The sequence below is a fragment of the Tinamus guttatus genome, unplaced genomic scaffold (genome assembly GCF_059628265.1).
Source record: "Tinamus guttatus ecotype Peru unplaced genomic scaffold, ASM5962826v1 Tinamus_guttatus_pri_ptg000497l, whole genome shotgun sequence".
Lineage (NCBI taxonomy): Eukaryota > Metazoa > Chordata > Aves > Tinamiformes > Tinamidae > Tinamus > Tinamus guttatus.
In genome coordinates, this window is record NW_028289031.1 from 3,111,982 (window position 1) to 3,134,668 (window position 22,687).

The 22,687-nt window shown below is 44.8% G+C and overlaps 1 protein-coding gene across 5 annotated transcripts in view; it reads left to right on the forward strand.

Moving 5' to 3' along the window:
• Positions 1-22,687, forward strand: part of CARMIL1 (capping protein regulator and myosin 1 linker 1) — a 173,427-nt gene that overhangs the window by 53,427 nt on the left and 97,313 nt on the right. For all 5 annotated transcript variants that reach the window (XM_088533402.1, XM_088533405.1, XM_088533403.1 and 2 more), the window contains exon 3: positions 21,672-21,722. In XM_088533402.1, coding sequence (XP_088389528.1) covers positions 21,672-21,722 — 51 coding nt within the window. The remainder of the gene's footprint in view (positions 1-21,671; positions 21,723-22,687) is intronic.

Below are 22,687 nucleotides of genomic sequence, written 5' to 3' on the forward strand. Positions count from 1 at the left end.
TAAAGCCCTTGCATCTAGCCCTTCAATTTTATTTGCCAGGTCTTTCAGAATCTGCAGATGGGGATTATTGAATTTTTCTAGTTTGAGTGCATTAAGCTGCGTGAACTTTCCTTCTTTTTCCATATCCTCTGCTTCATTAGGCATTTCGAATTCCCTGGAGTGTAAGTTAAGAGAAAGAATGCAACCTGGAGACACTGCAAGTAGCTTGTACAACATGTTGATGTTGGATATTCTGCACAAGTGAGGAATGCACAAGTGAAATTTCTTCATTTCATTGTTTAAAAGTAAGAATGGGAATGTTTAGAAGTAAGTAATGCCGTAGAAAAGTCTAAAATTTTGGGTTTTTTTTTTTATTCTTCTTATTTCTGTATTTATTCCCATATCCCTTCTCTGCCTCAGCAGTGTTCCGTGTTCTCTCCCAGGTAGATTTGCAGTCGCAGTAATTCCTGTCTGCAGTGCTCAGCCCCTTCATTCGCTGAGTGCCCCTTTCAGGCCCCTGTCCCTTTGCCTGGTGGGAGGGCTGCGCTCCTGCAGTTGTTGTGTCCACAGAAAATGAAACCATTGCCCAGGCAAGAGGCAGAAGCACCTGGCTGGATGGTGCAGTGCAGATTCCCTCCTTGTCCTCACCTGCGCTTTGAGCGTGCACAGTGATGTTGGCGTTGGATGTGCATGGGCGAGAGGGCCAGGTGGGCTCCGTTAGGTAACTTGGAGTGGTTTCCCTTGCAGCCTCTGTGCAGGGCCCCCTTCAAGCCCTGTGAGCCCCACACACAGCGTTTCTTTCCCCTGTTGGTGGGGGTGGGCTCTGGTTTCACTGTGGAAACTGCATCGTAGGTCAGAACAGGTAGGAAAGTAAAGCCCCTGCAAAGAAAAAGAAAATCATAGAATCATAGAATCCCAGAATGCTTAAGGTTGGAAGGGACCTCTAGAGGTCATCTAGTCCAACCCCCCTGCACACGCAGGGTCACCTAGAGCACGTGGCACAGGACTGCGTCCAAGCGGGTTTTGAAGATCTCCAGAGAAGGAGACTCCACAACCTCTCTGGGCAGCCTGTTCCAGTGCTCTGTCACCTTCACTGTTAAGAAATTTTTCCTTAAGTTCCTATGGAATTTTTGGTGTTTCTTTTAGTGCTCTCATTTCCCTTTAGACAACTATACCGCATTTCTTTCCTCTTTTTGTCCCTTTCTTCTTTCCATCCTCTGCAACTCATAGAAGGCAGATACATATTCCATGAAACTCAGGCTGCTGGTTTCAGAGGGAGGCAGGAAGGCTTTCACAAAGTAAGGTTTTTTTGAACTTTGGTAAACATCAAGTCTCCAGCAGTGGGTGACTTTTTTTCTCTTCCCTTTTCTTCCTGAATTTCTGTCTGGAACAGGACAAAATTTTAGAATCACACACACACACACACACAAATAAAAACATTATTAGAGTTTATATCTTTACAAATTTACAGTTTTAGCATCACAAGAATTCACAAAGCAAAGAGTGTCATTCCTGCTACAAATTTAGATGTTCCGAATAATGCTGTTGCTTAAACAATTGCTTTGCCCTGGAACTTTCTGTTCCTATTGGAGAGGATTACTTGACTCAGTGTTTCTTTTGGTCTTCACCAAGCCACCTTCTTTCGCTCTTCAACAGAGTGGAAAAGGGAAGCCTTGCTCATGTTTTAAGGTGCATTTGAGCCTATAGTTGCCTCAAGCTTTAGCTTCTTGTGCTGTGTGGTGGAGTGCCTGGTGATGCGAGGTGAAAGCTTTCTATTTTTGTCTTCTGAATGTAGCTCACGTTCCACGGGCCAGATTGGTTGGTTTTTGTGTACTGCTTTTCAGCACGTCCTTTGTCATGGGGAAGGCGAAGGAAGGAGCAGCGACTTCATTGAGATACTAAATTTAGAGTGTTTAGAAAAAGCGAGGATGGGTATGCAGGGTGTTTCCAGCTCTTCAGACTTGAGGTAGTTCGAAAGACTCGTGTGTGACTGTATGTGAAGATGAGAGGAGGACTTGGGTGTGCCATAAGACCTCCTGCCCTTCAGCCCAACCCACCCACTACAGGTTGCAAATCTGTTCACTGTGACACATAAAGAAAATCTTTCTCTGTTTGTCAGTTTGAAGTATATGCTGAGATAGAGGTGCAGGTGGTGCCTTCTGATCTAGGCAGGCTTAAAATACATTCTTTTTAAATAGAATTGATTTCTGGTGCATTTTAGTTCCTTGTGCCTGGTACATGGGAGAGCTTCTCCTTAGATTTACGGAAACTTAATTATCTGAACTATAGTTATCCCTCTGCTCCTACTGTACAGGTACTAAAGCAAAATATGATTTGTATTTTTTAAAAAAGTTACAGTCTGTCTGTAGAGCTATTTTTCCCCATTATGATAATATTTACTGGGTTGTTCTCTCACTTCAGTCTCAGATATTATCATTCCCCCGTCCTTTAGGGTGGTTGGTACCTTCGTTAACCGTGTGCCAGCACAAGAATTGCAGGTTGAAGTACCATCGTGTGTGTCCGGTGTCCTCCAGCACTCCTGGGGGAACAGGGGGCTGCGTGGTTGCGTGTGCGGTCGGAGCAGATGCCACCCTGCGCTGGTGACTGCAGTCCTGGCTGCCGTGTGGGCCACGGCAAGCCCAAGCTCGGAGGTTCTGCTCTTCAGCCTCCCTCTCCTGGCCGCTCGGCCCTTCACCACTGCCCCCTTCCCACCCACTGGCGTTAACTCCCTGCCCTATTCCTCAAGCATGACCCGCTGCAGAACACTGCTGGCCAGGAGTGGAAAAAAGAAAGCAAGCCAGCCTAGACTGTTGTGAGCAGATTAAGTAAATATGCCCTGGATTTTACCTGCTTCTGAACACTGACGCACCTGGCAGTACTGAACCCCAAGAACAGTGAAGATCCTGTGTGAAACTGTACTTTTCATTGCAAAGTAGCTAGAAGAGTTGACGTTTGCAGGAGGTGGTGCTTTTTGTCTGAAACACAGCGGCTTTCTGGGGCAAAGTTCCACAATGGCAAAAACGTTCTGTAAAACATTGCCCTTTTCACTGTGAAGTTGTTCGTGTTTTTGCAGTAGGTGCTGCTTTTGGAGATGGTGTGATCCAAACTGTGGTCTTGAGGAGCCAGCTGGCAATTTTTCCTTATTAAGGCTCATAGAGTCATCAGAGGTTGCCTGGGTTTGAGTGTGTGGGAAGATGTGCAGTAATTTTTAGACATTTTGTATGATGAGCTCTCAGATTCGGAAGAGGAAAAATGACAAATAATAAATTCTTGCACAAGAGTCACCCAGCTAGCTTCATATTTGTGCTGGCGTATGAGCTCAGTGTTTGCTCTTACCTGGTTATGCAAATACTAAGATTCTTACATTTTGCTCTATCACATACAGCGCAAAGAATAACTTAGAGTATTCTCGTGATCTTAATGGTTATGTTTCCAGGTACTGTATATCCAGAAGACATGCAAAGATGTGTTTTAACCACAAACAAAATGACAGAAAGGAGTATATGCTTGAGGTCCGCATTCCTGAGTGCATCCAGAGTGAGCCCCTGCTTTCTTTTCCAAGTGAGACCTAATGGATCACTTGCTGCCACAGGGCCTTTGTGATTAGTGTCTGTGCCCTCCCCTCAGCTTGAGGAAACGAAGGTGCCCTAGCACCAGGTACAGTCCAGCTAGCATCTTGATAAGCAAGAGAGGTCACGTTGAAGTCAGTGATGGGAGCCAGGGAGGAAGCATCGCAGGCAAGCTGCAACTTGTGTGGAGGATACGAAGGAGGAGTACGTGCCCTGCAAGCGCTGTTCTCACAAGCTAATTGTGTGTGAGCATACAGGCTTGCAACAGTCTCGGTGAAATGCAGTTATAGACAGATGACTAGATGTCTGGCTAAACATTTACTGAAGCTGGTTAAACTATTGCACATAGGCCATTCACAAAAATAATAAGTTTTTTCAGAGAGTCAGTTATGTCTGTTGTGATTGCTTAGCATGAGTTAGGGAATTGTTTTGTGGTACGTTGAAGACTTTTTGTTCCACTTGGTACCTGCATCTGTTACTTTTCTGCATGCACAAGTGTTTTCAACAATGCTAGAAAAAAAAGTTTTTCCTTTTCAATTAAATATATCCGCACTTAAAATAACACGCTAGGTGAGCTGGGTTCTTGATGATGTTGGGGCTGCTGGAGGATGGCCAGACGGGGCTGACTGGCTGAAGACAGGAGCTGGGAAGTGGCAGTGTTGAAGTGTAGGAGCAGGAAACGCGGGTTCCACGCGGACGTTGTCTGAGCATGGCTGTTAGAAGCACTTTGTGAGGAGAATCTGAGCTCCCCAAAATAACCAGTGGAACTTCCACATTTGAAGGACAGCTTTGGGTCGGTCTCACAAACCACGGCCACGCCGGATGAGTGACGGAGCAACCCTCAATTTATGTCTCTACTTTGGTTTGTAGGTGGCTCTTTTCCGATGCTACGAAATGATTTGTACTCTTCCCTCTTTGCCTGTCTTCCTACGCTTTCTCTTACAGTACATAGCTATTTCTCTGCCTTTTTACTGTTTTCCATTGGGTTTCTTTCTCCTGCGTGGAGCCACGGGGAAGGAATTCAGCACCTCCGCCCCTTTCCTGGGGCAGTTACTGAAGCTGCTGTCCTTGGAGCAGAGCGAAGGAGCAGGGAAAGCTCCGCTGCTCTTCATAAACACTGAAGTGAGCAAGATCCGCCTCTGCCTCATGTGGTAGTCCATGGCCAAAGGGGGTTTCCCAGGATGGTGAAGAGTCCTGGAAAGATCGGGTTTGGATGTGGACATGACTAGGTAAGATCTCAGAGGTGCTCGGATTAATCAATGCCTCTTTGTTAATGGTTCCATCTTTATGATAGCTTGGATTTAGGGAGAGAAAAATGACTGCAGGAATCAGCTGAGAGTTACTCGGAGTGGAAACACCCACAATCATCAATGCATTTTCAGTGTAACATGTTGGTATTAAAAAAATCCTCTCATTTCTGGGAGGCAATAATAATGAAAAACAACATTAATCTTAATACTGGGTAAAGAGCCTAATAACAAAGGCAAAAAACGTGTCCAGTGGGAAATTACTGTTTTTATTTTTCCTTTCTTTATGACACACCAGAGTAATTTTTTTTTTTTTTTTTTTTTTTTTAGGAAAGAGATTTCATTGCTGCCCTACTGGGAAGTATTTTTTTTCTGTTAAAGTTTTGAGATAAAATTTCTCTAATGCATGTAGCAAAATAACCAAATAATTGAATAATTTTGACAACTTTTATATATATGTATGTGTATATTTAATATATTTGCTTGGGAAAATTTAATTTTTGCTGTTGAAAGCTGGGAAGCTAATACTTACATGACCCAGGGCAAGCAACTTTGAAACAAGCCCGTTCCTGAAGTTCTCAGTTTGACGGATGTCATATTTCAGAGGAAACTTAAGTACTCATGACTCATGGCCACCAACTAGAAGCAGTTTGTTGCTCCTAAAGGCACAAAGTAATTTCTTTTGTATTTTCAGCAGTGAGTCATGGTTAAACAGCATGTCGTTAGTGCTCCTAAAGGTAAATTGGATGCTGAGTCTCTGGGCAACATGTGGAGTTTGTGGGCCACTCGCCGTTTGTGGGGATGGACCAGGATTTGGGTGCTGTGGAACCTGCTAAGTTTCAGCACGGCAGGCGCTGGTTCTGGTTTAATGTCCGAGTGGTTGTGGGTTGCCCAGTAACAAATGACAGAGGCTCAGGGCTTGTTCTGCTGGCCTCGTCCGCTGCTGGTGACCAGGAGCTGCAGGCCGCCACACAGCGGTTACTGGCGAGGCGGTTGATCTACAGCCTTAACCGGGGACGAGGCGGCGCGTTGTGAAACGACCTGATGAGGCTCGTGTGAAGTGGCCTGGCCTGATTCAACATGCTTTCGTGTTGCGCGTGCACCCGGGTTTACCAGAAACTCGCCAGGCCGGGAGAAGCGCAAGGCCGCACACACTTGCTTCTTGCTGTGGCTTCAGAGAGACCACTGGAGGGATTGGGGAGCCTCTTCAGTGTCCAGGGAATTAAAAACCACCTTCCTTATTGTTGAGTTCATAGTGAAAAAGCCTCGTTCTTGCTGTGAGCTGTGGCCAGAAGACAGCTCAGTCCCATGAAGTTACAGATTTTTCTAAAAATAACAAGCCTGCGTTCCCCAGCAGTGGGGAAGGGGGTGTCAGTGCTGTTCCTGTGCTGAGGCTGTGCCTGTGCCTGTGCGGGAGGGCAGCCCTGTTCAAGCTTTGCCTGCGGGCGGTTGGCAGCGGTGCCTCCCCGTGCGCTCTGCCTTGGCGCAGCCTTGGTCCTGCTGTGCTGGGGTAAGCTCTGGTCTCAGCACGAGCCTGTCCAGCGTGGCCGTGGGGCCTGCTTGCTCACACAGCCGCCGAGGTCAAGGGCGAGCAGGCACTGCAGGCCTTCCAGCTGCCGCCCATGTCGCTGCTCCGCTTTGGGGGGTGCCTCCGTGCCCCCCCTTGGTGGGGAGCAGCTCTTTGCTCAGGGCAACAGCCCTCAAATACATAGGAGTTTTTACCAGCTTCTGGAGTGTAAGCAGGTTGTGGGGCAGCAGGCCACATGACTAAGTCGTCTTGTTGCCCTCGCCCCAGACAGGCGTTAGGTGCTGTGAAGGGTGCGGGCTGCAGACGACTTCCCCGCTGACTCCGCTGTCTGCTGCTCGCGCTGCAGATGGGAGATAAACTGCTCCTCATTGCAGTGTGGCAGCTGCCTAGGGAGCACACGGGATTAATGCCTGACCCTATTCCTTAACTGTTTTGTGCACCTGCATGCACTCCCTAGCTGCAGTGATGAGCAGGACAATAAGGGCACCGCTTGTTACTTGGCTGTACAGCCAGTGTTTCAAATATTGTGCACTGCCTATGCTGTTGCCTGCAAACTGAATTATTATTATTTTTAATACCCGTGTTGATATACAGATGCTCTGCAATAAAGGAAGATAATTCCTTGCCCATTCGGTAACGGGTGTGCTTATGTGGTGTGGCACGGACAGTCCGGGCCGGCAGGACCAGGCACATGGCAGACCAGTGTGTTACAAGCCTAAACAGTGCTTTATGGGCCTACTAAAATCAGCCTCCAGAAAGAGTCGCGTATTTAAAATGTCTTATTTCAGATTGCCATTTATTGGGGTGTTTTTTTCTCTATTGTTGTCTTGGGCTTTTGTTTTTGAGGGGCTTTGGAAGAGCAAAAGTTTTTTTTTTTTTTTTTTTTTTTTTAATAAAACTTCATTACTGCATGCATTTCTTGAGAGAAATGCTCCAATTTGCCATGTTGTTCTCACAGGAACACAAATACGGATGTAGCTACAGCACAGTGTGAAATGCAGCGACTAACCCAGCATGGGCCGTGACGTGCTGTAAGGGGATTGTACGCAGGCAGGCGTGCTCTCTTCTGCTGAAAGAAGAGTTTTATTTTAGTAATCTGCAAGGCCTTCCTGTGTATACGTGGTGAACACACTATGGCTGCTCTAATATTGTAAAAAAAGTATTATAGTGTTTTACTCTTGCTTAATATGAAAGAAGTCTTGCAGAAAAATGTTGCCGTCCCATCTTCTTGGGTATTCCTCCCCCTGTATTTCTTATCTTTGTATGCATGTATTTCTTTAAAAAAAAAATTGTCTTTGATTTGTGTGTTTTCCTTTTCTGTTCCACCACCTAAATTATTAATCTCTGCTTCTCTTTTTATTAGGTGAAAGTGTTTTCCTCTTTTGCTCTTAGTAGGCACAATTTCTTCCTCCATCCATTTGCGGAGATTAGAATATAGGCGACCTCTGCTTTTTAATGTGCAAACAAAACAAACTTTGTGGGGGCATAGTCAAACATAATATTTTCCAGTTACATGTTTCTGAAAAAAACAAACCTGCAAAACATTACCAGATTAAATTGCCCGAAGTAGAAAGTGATTTTACAGCCAACTTGCTTTTTCGCTTCCTTCAGTCTTCCTGAGTTTGCTTTTGAGGTCTGTAAATTACCATCAGCATCCACCCTGTGTTGTGTTATTTCTTTCCTTAGGTTCAGAAGCTGTGCGTTTAGTAAAAGGAGATGTTAGTAGCAAAGGGGGAAAGGTTTCTTTGGATCTTGCACTGAGTTGCTCTGAACAAAACAGAAGCCCTGATGCTTAAAGGAGTCAAACATCTCCTTATATATTCTGTTAGTAGTATTTTCACTGTATGTTTTTGCTTCCATTAAGGTAGAATGTTAGTCTTTAAATTACTGTTTAAGCTCTTTGGTTAAACAGGGGATGTAGTAATGAGCAGTGGACATGTCTTGAATTGCTTCCTTTTTCTGAAAAATGGGCAAGGACTGACAGGATAGGTATTAGTTTCCGCATTCAAGTTGAATCTTGAATAACATAGTTCAGCTTAGGGGTACTATGAACAGGTACCTGGTAAATTAAGATGAGAGGCAACTGTCTGCTGCAGAACGAATACTGTGTGGTAGTACAATGTCCGAAGAGCTAGATTTCAGACTGGTACTGCTGAAATGTTAAGTGCAAACTCATATTTTCTCCCGTTGTAGGAAAAAAGAAAAGGCTTAGTGTTTTTATGTTTGTTTGTTTGTTGTTCTTTTTTTGGTTAGTCACCTCCAATGGAGCTGATGGTTCTAGAGCAATGCTTGCACAAACAAACCCTCCTGCGCAGGCTTGTTGCTGCGCTGCTCGCTGTCCGACCAGCTTCCAGCGTCTGTTTGTCCTTCCAGGCCTTCTGCAGCTCCTGTGCTGCTGCCCTCTGAACATGGAATGACTTTGCCAGGTTTATTAGCAGAGGCATCTCCACATGAAACCTGTGTTGACTACAGAGCTTGAGGGGGAACTACTGCGTGGTAGTTACCAGAGTGGAGGACTGCCAGGGCTTGATCTCTGCACCTGAATTGCAGAATGAATCAAAATCTCTTCCTAAAGTAAACCCTAGAGCTAAGATTGTTTTATCTGCTTGGGGTTTTATCTTCTTGAGAACGTTCAGAAAAGCAAAAAGGTGGCAATTAGAATGATGAGCCAAAGCACGGAAGCCTGAACTTGCCAATCTCCGTGGTGAAGGTCCTCCTTCAGAAGTAAAATGATGAGCAAGACTTTGATTTACTGAACTTTATTTAGGTAAACATAATTAACTTTGGAAGCTATATCAGAAATGTACCACTTTATGGGCTGCTGAGACACCATTTTGTTTATTAACCCACACACATGATTTAATTTTGTTGTCCTTAAGGATAGTAGCTTTTAAATTGTAAAGCCCTTTCCATTATAGTTTCCAGGGAGCTTCGTTTGGTTGTGGGTATAAAAGATTTCTTTATAAGAGAGTACATTAGATTTACATTGTTATTTTAAGATTGTTGGTTACACAGTATTTGTAATCTTCCTGAACTTGTTTATTATGTAGAAGAAGAGCAAATAATATTTGAGCAGATACTCCATTGGAGAAGTCAGTTATTCGAATTGGGGGTATTTGCATTGCAAGGTGCAGTATCCTGAACTAACCCCCGCACTAAAGCAACGTCGTCTTGCTGATGGGTTCTGCAGCCTCCTGTAGGTCGGGCACCGCAAAGGAGCATGTTTGTAACGTCAGGAGGGTGCATGCACAGGAGTAAGACATTCCGCTGTTGAAGTGACCTGGAAAGAAACTTCCTCACCACGTTTTACACTGTCACTGTTTGCCATCATTTTTTTTTCCCCGCGGAGCTGTTCTTGTCTTGTTTGCCACTTTTCCTGGCATTTCCCTAAAAAAACGTCCTAGATATGCCAGTTAGGCACTTTGCAATCTACAGGCATTGAGAACAGAGAGGCAAAGCTCCATGCAGAAACCTGGTGTAAGTAGCACCGAAGCAGCTGTAGACAGAGGGGCAGGCTGTGCATTTGGTAAGGTAAAAATTGAGTGCGCTGGGATTGAAACACAGGCATGGGAAGGATGACAAATTTACCTCACAGTAAACTTGCCTTTGGGATAGGGCTCACTTCCTAGGCAGTGTGGTGTTCACAGCTTTTAAACCAGAACAGCCTGACTTGGCACAGGTTAGCCCTTTGTTCAATTGCTTTTCTTAGTCCCTGGACCTATGCGCTTTTGGGTTAACCCAGATGTGTAATTTATTTCTATTTGGATGAAAAAAAATCTGGGTGAAATTTTGAGGGTTTGGGGCATTTCTTCTGGATTTACATGTCAGTGGTGGTCCAGATGAAACCGTGACTCTGAAGAAGATGCTGGGCACCTGATAGTCATGGTCATATCCTCTCCAGGTGTAGATTAACTGTATTGAATTTCTCTTTGCCTGGGACATCTTGCACTACCTATACTAAGTATTCAAATCCCACCTGAAATTAAACTGCACAGAGGAAAGGCAACGATAGGAACTTGATGGAGCCCAAGCTGAACACCGAGTTGATTGTAGTAGGTTTTTGAAGGGAGGCACTTCGATGTCATTGTGAAATACTGTTACCAACATTTGGTTTTGGTTTTGTGGTAAAGCAAGCTGTTTTGACCCACATTAAAAATAAAAGAAACCACAACTTAAAGAAGGAAATAACACCAGCGCTTTTTTGTTATGGTTCGAGATGGTTACAGCATGTTTCTGTCTCATCTGTGTTGGTCGTGAAGACATGATGGTGATCTGTCGGGGTTAAAACTGTGTTTAAGGGTCTTTCTCTAACGGCCTGGTGCCTTTTAGGATTTTGTGGTTGTTCTGAAGTAGTGTCTCTCAGATAGCCCCTATCTTGAGACCAAAGGCAGGCACGTATTTTCCTGGGGATGAGGAGGCCTGTGTCGGTGCCTGTGGCACCTGATGGCCCCGGCTGAGGCCGCAGGGGCAGGCGGGCTGCCCCCGGCTGTGCTGCACAGTGCGAGCCCTGCTGCCAAGCCCGGCCGTGCTGGTCTCTGCTTCTTGCTTGTCTCCAAAGAGTAGATGGTTTTATGTTCACTCCTTGGCAGCTGGTACCTCTGATGGGAAAAATCCTAAGGGTCTGCAAATGGAAAAGCCTATAAATTGTGAGTCTAGGTAAAATGATAAAGCCCAGCAGGATCCGGTTAGTTTTATGCTTTTGCAGTTCATACTGGCAAACTGCCAGTGGTCTTACTAGGGCAAGTTAAGTGAAATCACCTTTTAAAATTAATCGCTCTGTTGTTTGGGGCTCCGGTGCTGCGGTTTTGAAATGAGCATTGATGAAAAAGCACCAAACGTGCTGCTCAGTGCAGAGAACGCCTGGACTCGCATGCAAAGATGCTCTGAGAAACAGCTTGCCAAGGGCTTAGACTTTTGCACCTGAATTTGAACGTTTTGTTCTTTTCTTTTTTCTCCCTTCTTGCAAAGGCACCTTACAAAACCAGTCTTCCACGTAGCAGGCAGAGCTGACTATTTTCTGAGAACTGGGTAACGAACATATATACAAAAAAATATTTTTTTTCAAAAGAAAATGGCAGAAATGGTGTTTATATATGTTTTGAAAATTTAATCTCCATTTGGCTGTGGGAAACTGATGTTTTTCTGTAGATAAATAGGAATAGTATGTTATTGCATGCATTTTTTCAGGTTAGCAGTCCAAGAGGCTGTATGAGTGAAACGAGTAATATTAGTGTGATGCACTTGAAGAAGAATCCTCACAAAACCAAAAAGTATTAAAATAGCTCTTACTTTGAACCTGAGTATATTCATTTAAAACGGTGATCATCATTAAATACTTGTCAGCAAGTAACTTTTTAAAACTAATACGTGTAATAATAAACCTGTAGCTACAGTTACTTAGCTGTTTCTCCCCAAATCGAGCAGCCTGTACTTTTCAGGCAGGCACGGTATTGCGAGTGAGTTATTGAAACTGCAGATACGCTTTGCAGAGCATTGGAGGCCAAATTGCTCTGCTGGAATGTGGCAGTTCCTGAATCTCCATCTAGCCAGGAGACCAAGGCAGTCACCTGTGTCACTGCTGTGTCACTGCTTCAGTCCCCAGAACTGGCGTCCCCTCCAAGTTTCCTGCTCAAATTCTCCCACAGAGTAGGAGCAGGTAAAAGGAGTGGGAAGTGGGATTTTTCTGCCTGATGCAGAATTTCTTAAGGCAGAAATGAGTTTATCCAGTCTGCACTGGTGTGACAAGGTTGGCCTACGTGAGGCAGTGTGGTTCTTGTTCACATCCCAGCGTTATGCCTGCTGTGTCTGAGAAGGAAGTTTTGTGTGTTTGCCATGGGAAGTGTTAGCTCCTCATCAGCTGAGCTGTTGGATGGGTGGTCAACATGGGTAAATGGACAGGAAGCAGGACAGGAAAAAGGTCCCTTCTAGTTCTGGTGTCCTACGGAAGGAGAGAGGGGAGTAGTTTGTTATCTTGGGAGTAGTTTGTTCTCTTCTTTTTGTTTCTGGAAGATCAAAGTGTTTGATCTCTAAAAGATCCCTTCTGCAGAGGGTCAATGTGACACACTAGGAATAAAATAGCTAAAAAATATTATCAAAAAAAGTTTTACAAAAAAAGTTCCATGCTTTGGGGATTGGATCATGGTAGATTCCTACAGGATTGCAAATGACATGGTGTCTGGTTCAGGGAAGGATTGTTGGGTAGTGCTGGGAAGGCTGATAGTCTAAAGAGAGCAAAATTAAAAGGATGAAGATTTGAAAGGAGGCCAGAACTCCCCAAGTGACTGAGGGTGGCGTGGCTGTCACAACCATTTTGGTTCCAACACTGTGTATTTTATGTAAAATAGAGATGGAAGAGGGTTCTGCAGAGGAGCAAAAGTAGGATTGAAGAGTTGAGGGTGGAGCTGAAGAGTGCAACTTTGTTGCTCAAGTGATGCAGAGGTGCAGGTTTTGTGGAAATGGCCCCACATCTAAATCTCCACCTTAGGCCGAAAGATGGTCGCCGCTCCCTGGTGAGGAACGTGTGTCTCTGCAGCCATGTGGTGGCTTCGCCCCCGGGGAAGCCGCTTGGCCTGTGGCCGAGGCCTGGGCCTGGGAGGAGCGAAGCACGTCCAATCCAGCCAGCTGTGGCCCTGGCTCTGCTGTGGTGTCGCTCCCCGGGCGCCATGTCCTGTCTGCCCTGGGCAACTGCCGTGAACTCCGACAGGAAGGGGTGAATTGGGCTCCACAGCCGTTTGAATGTGCGTAGGTTATTGGGGCTGTTCAGTTGTATCCTCGGCTTTTCAGTCTTGCTCCCGACTTTGTGTCGGTACCGCTCCAGCCTTGTGGAGCTCTGGCTGCAGGAGCTGAGTTAGTGGTCATCAAAACCCAGCAAAGGAAAACACCAATTTTGAGTCACATCAACTCTCTGAACTCGATCACAGGACTGCTAGCGGAAGGGGAGGGATGTGTAGAAGCGCATAGGTGAGAGCAAGGGAGGCAGGAATGTGGCAGACTTGGTTTGTGCAGTTAAAGCTACAGCAGGAGCGTACATTGAGAGAGATCAGTGGAAAAAGCCTTACAAAGGAGAAGAGCAGTTGGAGCACAGTTTCACTGAGTGCTCCTGATCTAGAAGGAAGGGGAAGGATCCCCCCTGTTGAGGGCTGCTTACGTGTTGGAAGGAATTTCCTGTGGACCTAGTGAGGAAGAAGGTTTTGTCTGGTACCTTTGGGACAGCTGCCTTGGCTTGGGCATTTTCACAACTTTTCACCTGTTGGTTTGTTTTTGCTTTTCAATTTGCCCATGCCATAGTGGGGGAGAGAGGGAAGAGGTTTAATTCTGCAGGATTATTAAACTGTCTTTCACTGGCCCTTAACTCTGGATGCTATCCAAGGTTAAGATTATTGAGTATGTGGTTTATAGCAGTGGGCATTGAGTAAAATTGCTTTGCCTTGTTTATTTGCTCTGTTTTTGGAAAATGGGAAATGTAGCTTGTAATCTGAACAGAAGAATAGTTTACAGTCTGAATTAGAATTTAATGTGAAGTGGAGCTAAGTGCGTTGCTCTCTACTAATTGAATCTTCATGTAGTTGTTGATAACTAATAGTAAGTACAAGTGGTTATAGAAGATTTCTTTTTGCAATGAAATATTTGTGTTATGGATCAAACTGTATTTCTCATGTCCCTGAATCTTTTCTTTTGTTCTCTGATCTTTAAAATTTCACATTACAATTGCATGTGGCATACTTATGAAGACAGCAACACTGTCACCAAGTAACGCTGTTTGCAAAATATTTAATCTGGCATTTCTAAAATGATGAAATTAAAGAAGAATAAAAATACTGCAGTAGCAGAATCTATTTCCAGCTGCCTCTGCTTGGAGACAGCGTCACAGGCAGCCCAGCCAACTGCTTCCAGGTTCATGCGCTGGCCAGCAGCGCAGAGGGAGGCTCAGGGGAGGGAGCAGGAAGGTGGGCGCATGGTTCTGTATTGCTCAGCCCCTTGCCTCTTCAGAGACTTACTTAAACCAAAAGCAGGTGCTCAGAAGTCCCCAAGGAAACTTGCTTCTAACACGAGTAGTGTTAGGGTTTTCATAAAAAGTGTCTGTGTGCCGTTTTTATGATGATGAAAAGTAGTATGAGAGCATAAAAAGCCATTGCACAAGAGGTGCTGGAGTCAAGGGCCTTTTGAATTACCAGTCAACTGAATGTTTTCAGTCTATCAGTCAACTGAGTGCTGGGGGCTTGGGTGTCACGAAAGACCAATACATGGGAAGTTCATTGTGGTACTGTGCTTTGCACCGCGGCGTCGGGCAGTGCTACAAAAGGCAGGAGTCTCTTGTATCTATACAGTCAACAGATGGAGTTGAGAGGAAGTGAGAGGATCATAGAATCATAGAATCATTAAGGTTGGAAGGGACCTCTAGAGATCACCTAGTCCAACCCCCCTGCACACGCAGGGTCACCTAGAGCACGTGGCACAGGACTGCGTCCAAGCGGGTTTTGAAAATCTCCGGAGAAAGAGACAACCTCTTTCAAAATAAGATTCCAAAATAAGGATTCCAAAAGAAGAGATACGGAGGAGGAAAACTATTATTGTATGCCTCAGTGAGGCATGTAGGAATTTACAAAGTGATGTATACATTACAAAAAAGTAATTTATACAGTGCCATCTGATCCACTCCTGCTGCCAGCTCTGGTTAGCCCACATTAGGTCCAGTGGCAGTGATGAGGAGACTGGTGTCAGGAAAGGCCATTCCTCTCCAATTTCTCTTTTCGTGACTCAGCAGGTTTAAACAACACAATAGTTAGGTCTCCTGGTATGCAGAGGAGAGCACAGAGGTAGAGCAGTAGTTTCTGCTGTGGGAATTGTGCAGAAGTTTCTCTGCAGTGGTGATGGGAATGGTGAAGAAGTTTGAGTTTCATGGGGTGGCCTGGGCTTAAGCATTCGGTGCTGGACCTATCTCTGTGTCACACAAATTCTTTTCATGGCCATTGGTTTGAGGAACAAGGGAGCTCTGTGAGCACCCTCAGCAGATGGCTGCCCTGGCACAAGCTGCTCAAAAGTGAGTAATAGTGGTAAGATAGGAAATTATGGAGTGCAAATAAATTCCCAGAATTGGGGGTTCCCGAGTTTGCAATACCAGCCAGCACACTGCTAGCTGCTTCCAAGGCCACGGGGGCTGCCAGTTGTTGGACCCACGGCTCCCACTCCTCCCAGTGATGGTGTTAGGCCAGTGTGAAGCCTCTGAGTCTTCACCCTCCGAATCCTCATCCTTGTAGAAGCAGGTAGGTCATTCACACATCACAGACAAGGCCGTAGTAGGTGCATGTATTTATTTGTGCTCCGTGTGCTAAAGGAGCGTAGTTTAACTGATGGGACCTTTGCAAAGAGTTCTCAGCGCTAGGGTGCTGTCTAAAGGAAATAGTAGCAATTGCTGTAGCTGTTCTGGGTGTAACCAACAACTTCTTTGAGGAAAGGAGTTTTTGTTTTAATTGGCTGTTTTAATTTTGTTCCATTTATCTGATAAATCTCCAAACTGCACGGTTTCCTCTCTTACACATTCGGGATCAGGAGCCATTTACTCTGCCTTCATTGTTCATTTTGCCTTTTTTGTTTTAAGTAAATCTCTTGGTATGTTCATGCCTTATTTTTTGTCAGTCTTAAAAAGAGGGTACTTCTGAACTCTCTCTTCAGGAAAGATTTCTTCCTTGTTGCCTCTGAAGTATCGGAAGATGTCTCCAATAGCTAAGTAAGCATTTCCATTAAAAGCATCTTCTATAACTTGACTGAAAGGTAGATATGAAAGAGCCTTTTAAAGAAACAATAAAGAAAAATAAGTGGGTCACCTTTTGAACTGTGCCCAGGTGTGCTGCTCTTTGGGCGGATTCACCAATATCCTGCCCAGGTTGGGTATGTGGTTACATGAGGCTGCTGAAGCACTCCACTGTGCCATCTCGTGGTGGGCCCTGTCTTGTTCAGCAAATTAATTTGAAATGTGCTTCTGTTCTCTTGGCTTGAAGCAAAGTGGGTTTCTTATTGTCGCTTCTGACTTGACCTCACTTCTTTTGTAAAGACCCATTTCCACTAAAAGCTCTTTACCACATCTGTTCTTTGTTCCCACCCAGAAAATATGGACAGGAGAAAAATGATGGACTGTAACAGGCAGTGCATCAGACGTGAGTTTTTAATGCAGTACTGAAGTAATAGAGTACTACAGCAATAAAGAATGGAAATCTGTGCTCTGTACAGAGTGTCTGTAGCAGGGCAGAGGGGATGGCAGATTTTCAATCTGCAGATCAGAGAGGGGACCCTTGCCAAAGATGTTGTCCTTCTTCAGGAAAGATCTTGGGGTATTTTTAAAACTGATTGGGAGAATAGAGTGATGAGAAAAGGAAATGCAAGTGCTGTAAAAAGAAAGTTTCCTGTAAAAAGGAAGAGGATCTAGCCTTTGTCTGGTAGACATTTCTTGCCCCAGATGTGATGGGGCAGAGCGTAACTGCTGTGCTTGTGCAGTGCCTCGTGCAGGCAGGCAAAGGCACTCTTTGCCCTATGGAGTTTGCATCCACCTTGGGCAGCGGAAAGGTGTGCTGACGCAGTTCTCTTACCCCTCAGGGTCTGCCCCAGGCAGGGGGTGCGTGTTTCACTAGCCCCACAGACACCGACGGTTTGGGCAGGTCTGCATAAATATGTGCAGCTCGTCTCGCTTTGGCCAAGGAAGGGAGAAATTCAAATATTGCAGTGTGTGAGTGCTGAGAAGTGAAAGGGGGGCATCACACATTCCCAAGGGGTCTTCCCAAGCAGAGGAGCTGCTGTAGTGCTGGTGGATGCATAAACTGGGGTTTGGAACAAGAGTGAGTCGCGTTTGTCACTACTTTTGTCATTGGTGACACTTTTAAAGTAGCCACGACCAAACAGTCAGAGTCACATTCAACCTTGGACAACTTGGAGCAGTTCCTGGTGCCACGAGCCCTCAGGTCAGTGCTGAGCTGAGCTATTTGGCTGATGTTGATGCTCTGCAGAGAAGCCCATGGCATTGCCAAATGATGCAGTTTCAGCGGTGGCGAGTGCGCTCGTGCTGCGCCTCCACTAATTAACCTCCAAAAAGACCTCCAGGATATGAGCCAGCCTCTCTGCACAGGAGCCTCCGTGCTTTTAACACAGACACTCTCTCGAAACCAAGCCTAATACCTCTGACGCAGCCCTGGAAAGTGCCTTTTATCTAATCGAACTCTGACCACTTCAGCATGGAGGCATTTGCAAAATCGGGCATGCAGCACAGGAAATGAACAGTCAATCCTGTGGGGACTGAAAGCGCCTCCATGGTCTAACATGTATTGATTTGTCCATATTTTACAAAACAAAAAGTATTAGTATTGCTGCTGCCTCACAAGTATCTGTACTCCATTAGTGTGTATACATTAGCTATTGAGCCAGTAGTAGTAATGAAAAGCTTGTGATACAAATCATGGAAACTTAAATGGGGAAAAAAAAGAATAATAAGCTATATAGGATAGCTAAGGTGTTTATAAAGAAAGGGGACTGTCTTCTGAACTACAAGAGATTTTTGAGATGTTGGATGCCCGAGTAAGAAAGCCTGTCACAAATGCTGCTTCCTTCCGTCAAATTGTAATGGAATGAGGCAAAGGAGTTGGAGATGACAGAACAGCAAATGTTTGGGGAGAGAAACTAATGTTGGAAGGAAGGGACCAAGGAATATATTTGAAGATGTGAAACTGCTATATATGATTTAGAAAGTACTATTTTTTCTTTGGATTTCTGTGGCAACAAGGAAAAAGATTTGGCTAATCTGTAACTGTGTTCATATCTTGGCACAGGGACAATTCGAAACGTGCATTCTCGTGAATGGAGTGAACATCCCGTTCCCAACTTCCCCAGTGCTTCCTGGGAAGTATTGGCATTGCTTCGTTTTGTTTTGTTTCCTTACAGAGCTGTGTACTGCCGCTGTTTTACAGAGCTCTTTGGTCCTAGGCTTTTTAAAAAGAGTAGTGAGTTGTAAAGGAATTGTTTTAATTTGCTTGTGAATTTGGAACCACTTTCAAAGTAGATTAGGTGGCTTAAGTTGATGTGGCCTCTTGGCAAATGAGGTAATTAGGCTCCAAGTGTGTTGCTCTAGTGATCTTTGCAAGACTGACTGAGAGATACTTGTGCTGCATTAGCTCAGTGGAGTCCTGTTAACAGCTCTGAGTGCTGAAATGGGCAGTAAGACTAGAAGTTGACAATAAATCACAAAATGCATCTGTGTATTTATGTTTTGTTGATATACTCCCTGTGGATCTGTGTTCAAATGAATCTTATTTACTTGAGCAAATTATATAATCTGGTAAATAGATGATGACCTTGTAGGCCATCACTCTTGGCAGAAATAACTTTCAGGGAATGTTTTTGATGAATGTTTCCAAATTAATTTTCAAATTTTAACTTGTCTCATCTATGTCGTGAGTAGTTTACAAAGAGTTATGGAATTTAAGATTATAAAAACATCAAGAAATCGTTAATCCTGGTGTTTGTGTGTGGGTAGGAGTCATTTGGCGTTCAGATGGTGACCCCGTTTTGTGCAAGAGCCGCAGTCGGGTTGCGTAGCGGGGTAGTGTGTGACCGCGTGCGCCTACTTCCTTCTTCCTCCCTAGCACTCCGGTCGCCTACAGACCTCCTGGCTGGCAAATGTGGGTAAAAGTGGGAATCCAGCCCTCAGTCTCCTTACTCAGCACGTGCGTGTCTTCGGATGTGATAGTTGATTGTGATGAGTGATTGAGTACTGCTGGTGACTGAGCAAACTGGTCACGGGGGAGCGGGCTCCCGGTTTGCTGAGCACGTGAATGTGTTCCTACCTGGAGGTCATGTAGGTTATAGGCTTGCCCAGCTAACATTTTGAGCACCTTCTGAGTGAGGGGTGATTATGTGGAGAGCTGCTGCTGGGCAGGGATCTGTTCCACAGAGTTGCTGTTTTTTAAAATGACTTTGACTAAGACACTCTTTTTGTTGTGTACTTCAAGTTCCTTGAGTGCAAAATAGGTATGATGGTGGCAGAGTCTCCCGTGTGAAATGCTTGAGAGCTGATAAAGGGGAACTAGAGGATACTTTTTGCTTTTTATTATCTTTTTTTATATATATATATAAAGAAAGTAAAAGCACCATGAAATCTAGAATCTAGCTATTTATAATGCCTAGCAGTACTGGCTACTTTTGAAAACCCTAGCCAGTTGTGCAATTAAGCACAAGTAGTCACTCTCTACATTATAGGAATGCACAGAGACCTGGAACTTCCTTCCCATATTAACTCGGTACTTAAAAATGGGCTTGACCTGTGAGAGCGGAAACGAGTCCCTGTGTGCGCGCGGTCCCAGCTTCGCGTTGCGCTGGTGTGTGTGTTTGAGACGCTGCTTTACTTGGCCCACAGCCTGTGCTCTGTTGCTCGTGCAGGTGATAGTGACCGTGCAGAGGCCCCTTCGCAGAGGAACGAGTGAGCAGTGGGGACCCGAGTGCTGTCGTTGCTGGTTTATGCGCTGGGCCTTACCGAGGCGAAGGGCGCTGTGAACTGTCAGTCATTCTGTGCTTATCAAACACGTCTCCAATCACCCTGCGGAAGAGGCTCCTGCCTTGCTAAATGCAAGCAAGAAGGGTAACTTTAACATGGAGGGGTTACGCAAAATTTTGGTAGGATTAAAGAAAGATGAGGGAACAGCAGACTAAAGCGGATCCTGTCACAGACCAGGACACATATTCATGTTCTGTAGCAGTTGAAAGTGTGCTAAACGCCAGCCCTGCTCTTGGTCAAGGCTGCCGTGGTTGGGAGAGGATCTCGCAGTCCCACAGTTGTCAAGATGGAAGGTTCACTGCGGAGCAACAGTTGGCCTGGTCTTCAATTAACTTTACATAAAAGTCACACTCCTCTTTGGCTGTGGCAGACTTGGTGGTGAAATCTGTAGAAATTTAATTTTATTGGGTTAGAGAGCTCAGGCTTTTTTGTACAATTTTATTGCTCTGCTGGATGCGCGGGGATATCATCTGCAGTCGCTCTCTCCTGTGTGAGTGCCTTCCCAAGGTACACAGGTACTTCACCCGTGTGGGTTTTAGCGAGACATCACTTGGGGAGCCTCCGTGTGTCTGACACGTGGTGATGCCCTCACCTGGGCTCTGCTGGAACAGCCTTATAAATACAAGAGTACTGATCTCCCTGATACCAGGTAAGTATGGGGAGTCTTGCCCTGTCTTCCTGGCCCTGTGCTTGCTCAAGCTGCAGCTGGTTTGTGAATGCTGTGAGGGATGAGAGGAGCGCTGTTCCTTGGCCTGGAAGGAGCGATGGTGAACCTTTATTTTAGGCAAGGCACAGAACCAGACACGGGGGTGGTGGGGCCTGGAGGCAGAGTTCCTTTCCCAGGCTCCTTCTCCTGCTGCTTGGGGAATTTGTTTTGCGTTAACCTACTCATCGGAAGATAAACACACATCTAGCAGAACAGGATTTAGGAGGTCCCAGGCCTGTGAGAAGCTCTGCATTTGCTGGGGGGATTTCGATCCAGCTGTTTCATTATTAGATTGGTTTCAGGTTTTTGTCTGTGAAAAAAGTGGCCAACATACTAATTAATTGTGGGGGCAGGTAAAGCAGAAGCAGCACTGTTGTTTTGCCAAGTGATACATTGCGTTTTGCAAAGCTTAAGATCAGTGAGTGGGACGAGCTACTGGGAATGGAAGCATGAGTTCTATACAGCGTTGTATTTGGTTTGGCAGAAACTTCCACAATATTTTGGTTTCATTGTGTTTGCTCCGCAGGGTCACCGTTCTCACTAAATCTAATCACGTTTTTTTTCTGTCATCCCTGCCAGAGAAGAAATTCTGTCCCGTTGATGCCAATGAAAATCTTGCACCGTTACTCTAGAAACATGTTGAGTTTATCCAAAAGGGAATGTTTGTTCATATTCTCGTATATTGCTAATAATATCCTGTTTACCTTACATATTTTTGTTCCACTAAAGTATATACACTGTGTTCCTGCTTGGACCTTTTATCCTTCCTGCTCTTTGAAGTGTCACTAAGAGTTCCCTTAAATTCTCATGAGAGACTGCTTAAGTAAATAACTCCCAGTTAGATGGCATTACAAATACTACACAACCAGTTTACATGTTACAGCAGTGTATTCGCCCTGCCCTACTGGATCAGAGATACTTTCTTCAGTGTGCGTGGCAAGAGTCCAACTGACAGCAAAGGGAATTGAGTGTAGCCTTCCTAGAGGCTCTTTCCCTTTGGTATCAGGATGCAGCAAAGCCCTAGGATTTTTCCTTGAGGGGAATTTTTAATACTATTCCTCATATACAAAATATGTCTTACCAGTTATGCTCTTTATTTTTTTAACAGGTATTGGCATCATGTCGAGCATTTCTTCTAACATCTCGGATCCCCACCAAGGTAAAGCTGCTGTATTTTCAAAACTGTTCAGTATTTTTAGATATAAATGTCAGCTGCTCAGTCTTTGTCTTATATTGACTATATTTGTGTACCTGTTTAAAAGAAGAAGAAGAAAAACAAAAAGTAATGGTGTTGAATTTGTTAGAATGGAATTTACACTGATGTGTATCCTAAAAGGATTTGTCAGTTTAGATAACTTGTGGAATGCATCTGGATGGAGATTTACATAGTAAAAGGTTAACTTGAATAACTGCAATATGAGCCTGATGACCTTGGTAGTGAGACAGTTTGTGCACAAGCAAACAGAAGGCATTACTCTCTCGTAGCATTTAGTTTCAAATAAGAATATATTTGGAGACAGACATTGAGACTTTTACTGTATTTGAATGATATTTCTTTCTGTGGACATTGCTGTTCATTGTGAAAAGCATCTTGTCAACATGCCTTATCCCTGGTGGTGAAGCATTCCTTCTGTTCCTGGGACAATTTGTAGTGATTATTGTAGCAGGGAATTAATTCCTGCGTGAGCAAAAATGAGTGACTCGGAGGATGCTCTTTTGTCCAGCTTGGGATCAGTGAATGTGTGCTTGGCATTTGTCCATGTTCTATTTTGTTGCATTTCTTTTATAGATATATGTGTGCATGTGTGTGTGTCTATGGAGTGTATATATGCTTCATAGAAAAATAAGATGGAAAGATTGATGCAAGATTTTCTGTTCTGGATGCCTCACCTATGTAATTTGAAGGTTCTGCTTGGTGGATGAGGTAATTCTGCTTTTAATTTCTGTTGAAGCTTAATACCCTCAGCTCATCAGCCTGTCCCTTCTGCCTATGTATCTTAGCTGCTTGTCTTTTGCCCCTTGGACCAGCGCAGTTTAAAGGCCCTTTTAAGATAGTTTGGTGACTGGTTACATGAAAACATCGAGCTAACTGAGGAACAACTCGAACACCCTCACATGAGGGTG